The 13,059-nt window shown below is 36.0% G+C and overlaps 1 protein-coding gene across 1 annotated transcript; it reads left to right on the top strand.

Annotated features, from left to right (window-relative positions):
• The first annotated feature begins 10,497 nt into the window (after positions 1 to 10,497).
• On the top strand, positions 10,498 to 11,540 carry LOC116143599 (basic leucine zipper 24-like). Its single transcript, XM_031429059.1, has one exon. It carries the CDS (start codon positions 10,533 to 10,535, stop codon positions 11,331 to 11,333), a length of 801 nt encoding a protein of 266 aa, XP_031284919.1. The 5' UTR covers positions 10,498 to 10,532; the 3' UTR covers positions 11,334 to 11,540.
• Positions 11,541 to 13,059: the final 1,519 nt, after the last annotated feature.

Here is a 13,059-nt window from a genome sequence, read left to right on the forward strand (position 1 = left end):
AAACCCAGTTGCATTTAACTTGAGCTTCCTTTCATCTTCAGATCAAGTGGAGTGCATCTTCTGCGAATTTCGTCATTAGTCTTCACTTCCAAGGAAATCGTCGTTGTTCCTTAAATCTCTGCCGTCTTCTCCCACCGAATCGAGGTATTCATCCAGTTTTCAGCTTCAGATCCGTAACTATGTTAGTGAGCCCTAAAATCAAAATTGAGCCCTAATTCGTTTGTTTTGGTTGGGCTTTGTTATTTAGAGTTGATTGACTGTTATACACTAATGCATTTATGTTTGGGTTGCATTCTTGAATCGTCGCTATTCCTTGAATCTTTGCTTTTGTGATGTCTTTGCTGAAGGTCAAGTGGTTTCATTCTTGATTGGGGAGTTTTTCCAAGTGTCCACTGCGTTTAGGTTGCCTGGTGTGACGTTTGCAGGGGTGTAGGCTGGATCTTAGTGTTCAGTTGGTTGTTTTGTGCTGGGGGAGGTTTTGTTTCTTGTTGGTTTCTGTTTGGCTTGGCCGTTTATGGTCTCTGTCCAACCGTTTTTTCTTTGATGATTTGTATAGGCATCTTGGCTGGCTGTGCTGGTCTGGATGTATTCTTGTATACATTTACATGTGAAATAATATATAATTTATAGATTATATTCACGCATTTTATTAACGGGTTATCCTAAATTTCTTTATATTCATTATTTATATAAAATTGGGCAATTAGTATTGAATCTTTATTACTTTTTTGGTAGCATTACGACAAACCTGTTCAGCTCTCCATAAATCATACAACTATTTACATTTTGTCTGAACTTGGAAAATATTCCAGCAGAAATTTAAGTTCCCTATCTCTTTCTTTGCACCAACCCATTGTAATTAGTAAGGTTTTGGTTTGTTGCAGCTGTTTTTCAACACTCTTGTTTGAAGAAAGAGAACATCAGGCTTTCATTTGTTCCTACTGTGAATATTCAGATTCCTGCCTATCATTTTGAATAGGTATAATTTTTGTTTTTGAACCCACTATTGTACCTGCCTTTTGCTTCTCAAATTAAATGCATGTCTTTACTAGTTTGAACATGGTAAAAGCGCAGATTTGTTTCTCTTATTTTTTACAAAGTTGGCTTGATAACAAGTAATCATTACATCATATGTTGTTCTAGTATTCTTTCAGTTTTAAGCCTGATATTTTGGTGTTGAATTGAAATCTAGTTTCAGGATGTTGGAGTTGTTTTATATTTGTGATTGTTATGTCATCTTCCCTCAAATATGACAGTAATCCAATGTTCCTCTGTGAACAATAATAGCTCGTTTAACTAAAAGGCAGAAGCATTTGGTGTCACTTATGATGATGTATTTTCATTTGATGGACACCCTAAACGCTATGCTAGTTTTTACGACGATTGCCTTGCTGCTGAAGAATAGGAATAGACATAGATGGGGCATATCATATGCAGGTAACTTTAGCAATAATCATACCATTAGGATATGCAGGTAACTTTAGCAATAACCATACCATTAGGACCCTCAATTTACGGAAAATGATTTTTGAAAATGATAACCAATGTGTAGTGAACTGTAGAATGAATATAACAACTTTTGAAAAATTATGTGTGTTACTTCAACGTGAAGGGGGGTTAAAATCAAGTAGAAATACATCTGTAGAGGAAATGATGTGTAGTTTTCTTCACATTTGTGTGCACCATATCAAGAACAGAGTCTTTAGCCGCCAAATAGCTAGGTCCGGTGAAACAGTTAGTAGAAATTTTCATGCAGTGTTGAACGCTGTTTTAAGAATGCATACAATTTTATTGAAAGAACCTGAGCCTATCACGGAGGACTCAACAGATGAACGCTGGAAATGGTTCAAGGCGTACATAATGAAGAACCTAAACAGTATATTATGGCTGTTTTTATGTAGGTTCCTTTTTAGTACAACACTAATTTATTAAATTTGTGTTATCCTATTAGTAGAATTGTTTGGACGCATTAGATGGAATATATATAAGGGTTCAAGTTGACGCCCATGATAAACCTATGTATCGCACTCGGAAAAATGAAATTGCGATGAATGTTCTTGTTGTTTGCACACCAAAAATGCAATTCATTTATATTCTTCCCAGGTGGGAAGGTTTAGCTGTTGATGGTAGAGTTCTTAGAGATGCAATTAGTAGAAGAAATGAATTAAAGGTCCCTCAAGGTATAGTTTTTATACAATTTTCCAGGTTCATTACGGTTACGGTGAACGATTAGATGAGTATTCGTAATTGACATTTTTATTATCATGCTAGGTTTTTACTATTTATGCGATGCAGGTTACACCAATGGGGAAGGGTTTTTGGCACCTTATAGAGGCCAAAGATACCATTTGAATGAGTGGAGAGATGGTTACCAACCAACGACACCTCAAGAATTTTTCAACATGAAACACTCTTGAGCAAGAAATTGCATTGAGAGATGTTTTGGCATCTTGAAAGCCCGTTGGAAGATTCTTAGTGAGAAATCTTTCTACCCTATCAAAACGCAGTGCAGAATAATATCCGCTTGTTGCCTGTTACATAACTACATTAGGTTTGAGATAGCTATTGACCCTATGGAAAGTGAGGTTGGTGAGATGAACAATACCCCACCGGAAGTCGATCCCGAACCTGAATTTATAAGCCATGTGGAACCCAATGATGCATGGACTGCATGGAGGGATAATCTAGCGCACCAGATGTTTGAAAGTTGGCAACGATCTAGGTAGTTGTAATTAGTTTAGGGTGTTTTTTCTTTGGGTGGCAATAGGTATGTTGTTTTGTACTTTATAATATATATTGCATGCCATAATGACATTTGACATTTGAATGTAAATTATTTGTCTTGGATTATATGTTTTTCGTTTTTGAATCTTCTATTGTATAAATACATTCTTGACTTTTATTATTTATTGAGGGGTTGTATCATTTAATATCTAATTATTTGGGACCCTAAATATTTCAACGTTGACAGTTGTGCAATTTGGTGACCATAAAGCATGTTTTGTGGATGCCAGAAATATTGGCTTTGAAACAAGTAGAAACCTGTAGGATATATGAATGTTGGTATCAGATGAATGTTATTGAACAGATGTGGTTTACTAGGATATAAGGTCAAACAATGGATGAAGAGAGCAAATATATCATTTGTTATCTTTTATCCTTGGAGACAAGGAAAAAAGGATAAAATGATGCTGAGTTTGCAAGTTCTTCTTTTTCCTTATTCATTTCAAGTCAGAAGCGTTTCTGGGTTAGTTTTGTTTAGTTTATGATTTATGTTGTACAATGGATTAATTTTGTATAGTTTGAGAAAACAGGAAGACTTACACTGCAATGATCACATACTATGACTCTTATAATTATGAGTAATGCTACAACCACCGAAGGTTGTGCACCGAATGACGTGACAAAATCCTGACCGTTTATTTATTATCAGTTAATATTAATCAACGGTCAGGATTTTGTCACGTCATTGGGTGTACAGATTTGGTGCGCAACCTTCGGTGGCTCTATCATTTTCATATAATTATTACATCTTCCATTCTGTCTTGCTAATAATAATTAATAATATCTTACATAGAGACTAAAATTAAGATACTATAGAGGGATTAGGAACATAATTGAAAGATAGGTTTGGAAATTTTTTACTCGAAAAAGTAATGGTTTTTTATGGAAAATTATTTGATCAAAGAAAGAAAATAAAGGTAGAGAAAGGAAAGTATTGTTGGCCAAAATCTTCTAGATCATCATAAGCTACTGTTAGGTTAATAATGTACTTGACCATTGTAAATTTTACTTGGGATGGAATGCCTATAGGAAGAGATGTCACTTAGAATTTCTGAATCCAGACAACTCATTTGAAAGAGTTACAGGCACAGAAAAGTGAGGACTTGCTAGTAGTTTTTGCTATTTAGTTTGCTACGCCAGAGGGCTGCTTTCTGTGGCAGTTAATGCTTTAGGAAATCTAAGTGTTTTGCTTCTTGTGGTGGGGTATCTATGATCTCCTTTTTTTCTTCACTTTGAATAAATGGGGATCTCTGGTTTCTTTTCAATATCTCAGATAGGAGGGATGAAATAATAATTGTTACTGAATTATTTAATAATGGCTTCTATAAAGAATAAATCAAAATATTGTTTTTGCTATTATATACACATATTTATCTCAATAGGGCTTGGGATGTTAATGCGATGAATTCACTAACATAAAGGAGAAACAAGGGGGGTGAAAGGAGGATGATGGACGATATTGTCAGGCTTTATGCATGTTGTGTGTGTGATACTAGGTTTATGAGAGAGTGACAAGTGGCAACTGATGAATGGGAGAATGCTGAATTCGGTTATGGTGAGAGAAGTGATCATAATAAAAGAGAATTACAGGGAACTTCAGAGATTCATTCAGAAAAGTAAAAAGGGAAACGGTTGGGGGAGGTGTTGGCCCTTGAAGTCCAGCTGGTTCTTCATTTTGTTTTTATTGTAGGTCTTGTTTTCTAGTTCTGGTTATTTTCTTCTTATGTTGGTCTATGGCTGTTGGTGGAACTGACTTGGTGTAGTGTTGTAGTTCTGTTTATATATGAATTTATATAATTCAGTATTTGCTTGTTCTTGGATTATTCTGGTGTGTTTTGGAGTTCTGTGCTGTTTGACTCTGTGTGTGTGGTTATGGAAGTGGTTCTGGGTAGTTGCTATTGTGAGTGATATTTGCAGGTGAAGGTTGGGTTTCTAACATTATGCTTGTATGTTTTGTTATATATGGGGGAGAAAACTGTATGAAAGTAAAGAAGTTGCATGTTTTGTGATAAGTTCTTTTAAGTCTTACAGTTAACAACTGCTTGTTTTACTCTATTGGTGGTGGACCTGACTTGCTTTAATCAGCCCTTGAAAATAGGTGTATAATTAGTTCGACCTTTTTTTTTTTTTTTTTTTTAATTCTTTCTGGGTACTTGGTCCACAGTTACAATTTTCCTACTTTTCGTTAATTTGTAAAAAAGTCAATGGTGAGTTATTGCGTGATGTTTGATATGGTAAAGAATCTATGATCATGAGGATCAGTGATAGTGATAGAGGTAGTGCTGGAAGTTGGAATCAATTTGATGTCTTATTCATTGTTATGTGGAAGGTAGCTGTGTAACACCTTTTAATTTGAAGTTGCATTCAATTTTGACAATATATTATTGACTTTTATTTGTCTTGGATTATATGTTTTTCGTTTATGAATCTTCTATTGTATAAATATATTCCTGACTTTTATTATTTAGTAAGGGGTAGTATCATTCAAGATTTAATTATTTGCCTAATAAATGTTTCATTTCTTTTTCTTAACAATTTGTTCAACAATGGATAAGTCAGCAAAAGCTAGTGGAAGTCAGGATATGCCTTTGACAATGTATGACCCGAGCATTAGTAATAAAGGGAAGAAAAAAGCCGGTGGAAGTAGAAGGAAAAGACAATGGACAAAAGAGGAGGATGCCATTTTAGCTAATTGTCTACTTACTTTGAAGGAATGTCGTCATTGGGGTGCTGACAATGGTACTTTCAAAACTGGGTTTCTTGTCCAACTAGAAAAGATGATGGCAGAAATAATTCCATCTTCTGGGTTGAAGGCAACACCACATATTGAATCGTGATACAAGCTATGGAAAATGCAGTATGTTGCCATTTCAGATATGTTAAATCAGGGCAGTGGCTTTGGGTGGAATGATGAAGATAAATGCATAACTGCAAGCAATGATGTGTTTGAGGAGTGGGTGAAGGTAAGGTTTTTTCTATCTTCAATGCATCAGTAAATTTTATTAGTATATTAATTATAAATTTCATCTATCTTTTTTTCTTTTACAAAGATATCCAGCTGCACAAGGATTAAGGAACAAACCTTTCCCCCACTATGACACAATAACCATTGTTTTCGGTAGGGACCGGGCAAGTGGAGCTGGAGCGGAGACCCCAGTTGATGCGGTTGAAGATCTTAACTCAGAAATTCCCGAAAACAACAATGAATCAATGGATGTTGATGCTGATGCTGATGCTGATGCTGATAAAGGAAGTAACGTTCCAAACAAGAATGATGTGGCTGCCTCTGGAGCTAGTGGAACTCGTAGGACTTCCAGTAGCAAACTTCCAGTAGCAACAAAAGAAAAAGAAATTATGATGGCATCTCTGAAATGGTGGACCAAATGAAGAAGTGAAGGGATACGTATGTGGTTGCTTCTTGAGGGATGGAAAAGTTTGTTGCAGCTTTTGACAAATCAGAGGATAAAAGTTAGCATTTGTTTACATAAATTGAAGAATTGGGACTTTTAACCCCAATAGAGACGATAGATGTTTTGGAGGTAATGTGCAAGGATCAGCACAAGATAGATGTTTTCATGGGGTTGCCGAAGTCACTTAAGAGGATATATGTCTTGCGCATACTGGACGAAAGTGATGTCTACCGCCTACCTTTTAGCCCCTGAAACAATCAAGTTGACGGGGTGGTAGATATTTTTGACACGTACTTAAGTGTATGATGTGTTGTCTAAGGACATATAAATCCTTAGATGTTTTTGATGTGTTTGTTACTGAAATGTTGCTGGGTTTAGGTTCCCACATGGGCAGTAGATGTATATTTTGTCGATCGCACGCCATTAAAAGGAAAGCAATGTCAAGGAGGGCTTTTGTAATCGAACACAAAGGGAAGAAGTCCAAAGTCAGTTGCCGAAGCATTTGAAGTGTCTATTGAAGACAGCGGAAGTGTGAAGACATCTTTTGTCACGGTGAGTAATTCTTAAAGGCATGATTTTTGTTGTTGCAACTTCTTATTGGATTATCTTTATTGGCAGGCAAAAGGAAAGAATGAAGGCATGATTGATCACAGTTTGATTGACTAACTATTGAGCTCCAGCTAAACTAAAATCGAAACTTCAAGCACTCCGCTTTTCTGTTCTGTTCTTGTAAAAATTTGTACTAAGTATAATGTTTATGAGTTATTGCTTCTATTTTGCTTTCAGTTGGGTGTGTTAAATATGTTGGTTGTGTTGGATGCTACAATCTTGTTCTAAATATGGAAAGTTTGTTGTTACATTGCTTCAGCTAAATGCATGACAAAGTGTAATGGTGGCAATGAAATGGAACATATAATCAAGTGATAAACTGATTACTTAAAGAAAATTAAACCAGAGGATGAACAAATGGAAATGGCAGTAATGAAAATCCTAATGCCCAAAAGCAGCCTGACATGCACCAAGAAAAACCACCCAGGCTACTGCAAAAAAAAAGACAGCCAAGCCTTATACAAGAACAGCAAAAAAAACCAATAAGCAAAATAGTTGCTGCCCACAAACACTACAAAAACAACAGTTGCTGGCTCAAAAAAAATTGCAGTTGGCAGCTCAAAAAAAACTACAACACCTCACTAGTAGAACACCAAGGACAACATTTAACAAACCCCCGCATCAAAAAGAAGATAAGCATCAAAACACCTTTGCTTCAGTGACCAACTCCAAGGGAGAACCAAAAAAAGGGTGGGTAAAAATCCCCAAAAGGACGTTGCATTAAGCAATGTAACACCCTTCACTAGTTGAGGGTTGCAAGTAGCAAAGTAAACTGCAACAATTCCTCCAAGTGAGTTCCCCACAATAATAACGAACCTGATCCTGCCATAAATCCATAGAAAAGACAAGCTGACTCGCCCATGGTTCAACGTCATCTCCAAATCCCCACACTTTATCCTTCCTTTATGTTGTACCTCCTTCGTTAGACTGTGCAGTAGGATCTTCAAATGGCAATGACATGCCTTGCCCAAGAAAGTCAATTGCCCATACTCTATAATCCCTGCCCAAATCTTTTAGTTGCTTCTCATTATGAAAAGAACCAACCCCAAAGCCATAAAGAAACAGCACAGGTGGGGAATTTACATTTTCACACCCTGCCTTCTCATAATGCACAGTAAATTTTGGTTTCCACTCCCAGAAGCAACTACTTAGGTGCAACACATTCACCATTGGATTCATCTGGCAAGCCTATAATTAAAACCTTGGGTATCGGTGCCCCATCTTTGAAAATATTTCAAGCACCCTCTTCCCCACCAATTACATATCCATCATAGTTCCCACTCGATACCTTTGAAAAGACATTTTTAAACCCTTCAATAACTTTTAATGAATGAGAACCTTTCCCATGATCAAGATTCTTTAAATGTAAATCTTGCCATAAGCTACATCCCCTTTTAACCTTAACAATCTAGCGTTCCCAAACCACCACTCTTCAAAATATTTAAAGAAGCACAACCATCAGGGCTGTCTGTGGGCATTAACGGCCATCAATCTGGCCGTTTCCGGCTAAATCTCTAGCCGGAAATGGCCATACGACGCACGAAGGCCATTTCGTGCCTTCCGTGCGCCATTACGTTACTGGCTTCTGGCGGCCAGCGGTGGTTGTCGACGGCCGACAGTGGCTAGGTTGGTGGGGGTGTATTGTTGATTTTCCAAACTTTTACTATGGGGTTGTTTTTGCTAAGTTGTTAAATGTAGGTGGTTATAAATAATCTAAATAATAATATTTAATTAAAGGACAATTCAGTAATTTAAACAACATACCCACCAATTTATTTCTTCCAACCAAACATATTAATAAAACATACCCACCAATTTATTCCAACTAACCAAACACATTTTCCTAAAGATTCTCAATAATCTTCAAGGTAATCTATCTTTTCAGTAATCCAACATTCCCAATAATCTAACATTCCCTGAACCAAACGCCCCATAAAAGTCAACTCTAATATCCTAGTCTGCCAAAATGGCCCTCGTATGCGATTGCACACATGCTGCATCGGACCAGCGTGATCAAGAACCAGATCCAGGTCGTGAGCAACACAATCATCATTCCATAATTGCAATATTTCCTCCTTCGCCACCTCCATAATAATGTGGCCCCCTTCAAGCATCTGTATGATTTGCATCAGTGGGTCTGGGTTATGCAAACCAAGAAGGGATCGTATTGTGTTATCTTCTTTATGAGGTTGGGTTCCTGCAGTTATCACGTTGTCTAGAGCTAACTTTATACGTAGAATATCAATGAAACCCGCCATCACCAGTCTTGAACAATCTCGAAGAAAATAGGTTAAAATGGAAGCATATAAAGAAACAAACAAAAACACAGAGAAATACTTGAGGAGGAATGACAATTTTTCGAGTAAGTTTTAAAAAGTCACTGGCTTAACATTTGAACCTGAACCCGTCCCGAGTGTGGATTCTATTTGACTTCACTTAGTAGGATTAGGTTTCACCAATGAGTATGGATTCGGATATTCTTTGAATTATGAGAGGTATTATTTAAGCTTTACTAAAACTCTTTATAAACCAATGTTTAATTTTTTTTATTTTTTTTATTAAATTAAACGATAAGTACATTCATAATTTTTTTTTTCTCAAAATTACCCTCTAATATTCACTTTGCAAGTGTTCCTTTCTCAAGACACCCGTTGTAAACCCTTTGGTTATTTTATTATGTAATATATTCAAAAAAAATTCTAATACAACTAATTGAACTGAAAAACTTTCCGTTTATGACTTTGTTATTCGTATTCAAACAAAGAGCTTACAGTGAAGTCTATTGGGTTTTTTTGGTTTGTCATTGAAGTGAAAAAATAAAAAAAAAGAGATTAAAACATTTTCACCCGTGAGGTTTACGTTGAGGAAGTACAGCTAGGGGATTCTGAAAGAGACAAAACTACCTGGTATTGCTAAAATATTAAAATACCCTCAGTTATCAGTTTTAAGCCCTTATGGTACTGGTAATTATCTCAACCCTTGTCATCAGCCCCTTAAATTTTCTTCCATTCTTTTAACCAAATCAATGGTAAGAGAGTGAAATGTACTAAATTTTTTATAATAATTAAGTTTAAACATTTACACCCTGAATACTTGTAGAACTAACTTATATTTCAAAAACTCTCAAATTTACCATTTAGACCCCAACAAATATGGAACTCAATTATGAATTACCCTAATTATTGTCTAATCCACCCTAAAATTTACTAACAACTCATTTTTACATAAGAAAGGTAAAATAAATAATAAAATTTTGAAAAATCTTAAATANCCTCAACTCTTGATTGATTTCAGGGTTTTCCTATGCTTGTTAGTGTGTTAAAGATGACAATTGATGCTGTGGACAATTAATGGATAATGTTCTGCATGCTGGCTGTGATTCTTTGCATATATTCTTGAAAAGCTTAGTTTTCTTATGTTTGACCCTCAACTCTTGATTGATTTCAGGGTTTTCCTATGCTTGTTAGTGTGTTAAAGATGACAATTGATGCTGTGGACAATTAATGGATAATGCTCTGCATGCTGGCTGTGATTCTTTGCATATATTCTTGAAATTAATAATATTATTTCCATGATCAGAATCATACTTTTGACTTTTGATTGAGAATAGTAAGAATTGGTTCTATAGAACATTAATTAGTTTAGTCGTACATAGAGATTATTTCCTTGTTGGAGTAATCGTGTGAAGAGAATTGGGTGTTTCAGGTAAGTTCATTCACTTTTGTTGTTATGCATGAACACCTGGATAATGGAGAGGTAGAGCTTTCAGATAAAGCTCTAATGCCAAATACAGATAATTCTGCTTCTGTAGACTTATTTCTCGATGAATTGTTGAAGACCACTAGAACATGTACTCACACTCACACTTGCAACCCACCTGGTCCTGATGTGGCGGTTCATACGCATACATGCTACCATACACACACTCGAGTTATTCCATCTGAAGAAGATCACGATCACGATCACGATCACTCGAATGATGGGGAGCATTCTAGTTTAAAACCAAGAAGGCCAAAGGGTAACAGAGAAGCTGTTCGAAAGTATAGGGAGAAAAAGAAGGCCCACACAGCTTATTTAGAAGAGGAAGTCAAGAAATTGCGCTTGTTGAACCAACAACTAGTCAGGAAATTGCAGGGGCAAGCAATTCTTGAAGCTGAGGTTGCGAGGTTGAGAGGCCTTTTGGCACACCTTAAAGCAAAAATTGATGATGAGTTGGGTATTTTCCCATTCCAAAAGCAGTGTGATACCTCTACTGTCTGGAAGGAAGATGATTGTGGTGTGCTGTCTACTGGTGGAACAATTGGCCTTCGGTGTCAGAGTGATCTACCATGCTTTGATCCACAAGCAGGGCCATCGTCACACGCTGATATTGGTGGAAATGGGAAAATGGTAGCATCACGGGAAGGAAATTGCCATCCTGCCATTATAGATTGTCAAGCAAACAGACATGATCATATAATGAATGCTGATCAAGGACAGACTTTGGACGCGGTTGAAGCAATGGTATCATCTGCATCTCAAGCTGAATAACCAAAGTGAAAGATTTTGTAAGATTATCTTCCATCCACTAATGTCAATAATTTACCTGAGTCAGGAATACAGGAGTAGCTTAACTGTTGTAGATACTAAAATGCTGATATAGATATCCAAATGTTGTCACTGTAAATCTATACATATTGTGCATTGTGCAGAACAGCTTTAGCTCAATAGAAACTTTGTGCTTGAGGACAGAACTTTTTCATTTTGATATCTCTGAGCAGCTTGTAAGACACCTATTTTTTAGAAAACACTTTCTCTTGTCCGTGTCTATGAATTTGTACATTGAAGTTGTGTATAAAAAATCTGCTGCTCCTTGTTGGAAACCTTTTGTGATTATTTCTTGATTGAATTCAAGCTGAATGGAAAACTACATCTACTCTATGCCCCTGTATTCAGCAGAACTAAATGCAACTGTTAGTATTAGGGTCAAGAACTGAGAGATTGAAATGAATCAAAACTTAGTTTGATAAGTTTGTGAAGAGCAGTCCTTTATTGAAGAGTATTTGGTTTTTTGCATAATCTCAAATGTGTTTAGTCTAAAAGTTAGCACAAGACCAATATGATTTTGTCACTGCCATCCTGCCAAATTATTATCAATTGCAATTTCCAGGTGCTGCAAAACAAAAGGATTGGCTCTAGGCTCCAAACAAAACCTTTTCTTCTCCAAGTTCAATTTTGCAGGCTTTCATTTTGACTGCACCTTGAATTGGGCTAAAATGGACCAGCAATTGGTTGATGTGGGTGTTCCACAAACCATGGACAATGAATCATACAGAATAGAACTAGGCCTAGCCCAATACTTTGTCCCTTAAAATCCTCAAAATTGAGTAAGCCCTTATCTATAGCAACCGATGATTAGCTTAACAAATTCCAAATCAAAGCTAGCAACTGGTTAACCATCTTCAGTTCATACTTTATACATTAAAAAATTTCAAGAATTTTTCATATTATACATGAAGATACCCGGTTTCAACAAAAAGGACAATAAGGCATCAATTGGGTATTGTTTTAATGAGAAATTCTTGTAGTTGATCGTAGTAGGCTGATCAAGTACTTTATCAATTCTATATAGACAAGTATTTTATTCAACTCATGGGTGACAATAACATGAAAGAGACTTGAAATTTTTCTATTTGATCTGAAAAAGAATGTATATTATCTTGATTGATTATAAAAATGAAGAATATGGAACCTTTAAGCTATCATTCTAATCATGGTCCTCCACATATTCGTCACACTCACACACCAAAATTTATGAATTAAGTGTGGTTGGTTTACTATTTGGTTGGGAGGCTAGCTGTGGCTGTGGCTGCAACTGAAACTTGGCCCTATCCCTAATTCATTTTCTGCTCATAAATTTAACTTTACAGATTCCATCTTTGATTGAACAAGTAACAACATGATGTTTGGACTGTTTGGACGACATGTCATTCAACATTTTCTCACTAAGACGATCCGTCTTTCTCAGCACAGATAAGACTTTGAACATCATATATATATATATATATATATATATAGAATCTTCTCCTGGAATGAACTCTCCTAAACTTGATCAATCATCAGTGAATCATCTAAAAATACATCACATCAATAATGAAAAGATGATAGGATAAGGGAGACAGATGCCTCATTTTGAGCTCAATTATAATGCTGGGGAATTCTAGGCTATATATATATACAGTATTATGCATACGTATATATAATTAACCAGCAGGTT

This window comes from Pistacia vera, unplaced genomic scaffold (genome assembly GCF_008641045.1).
Source record: "Pistacia vera cultivar Batoury unplaced genomic scaffold, PisVer_v2 Contig430, whole genome shotgun sequence".
Taxonomy (NCBI): domain Eukaryota; kingdom Viridiplantae; phylum Streptophyta; class Magnoliopsida; order Sapindales; family Anacardiaceae; genus Pistacia; species Pistacia vera.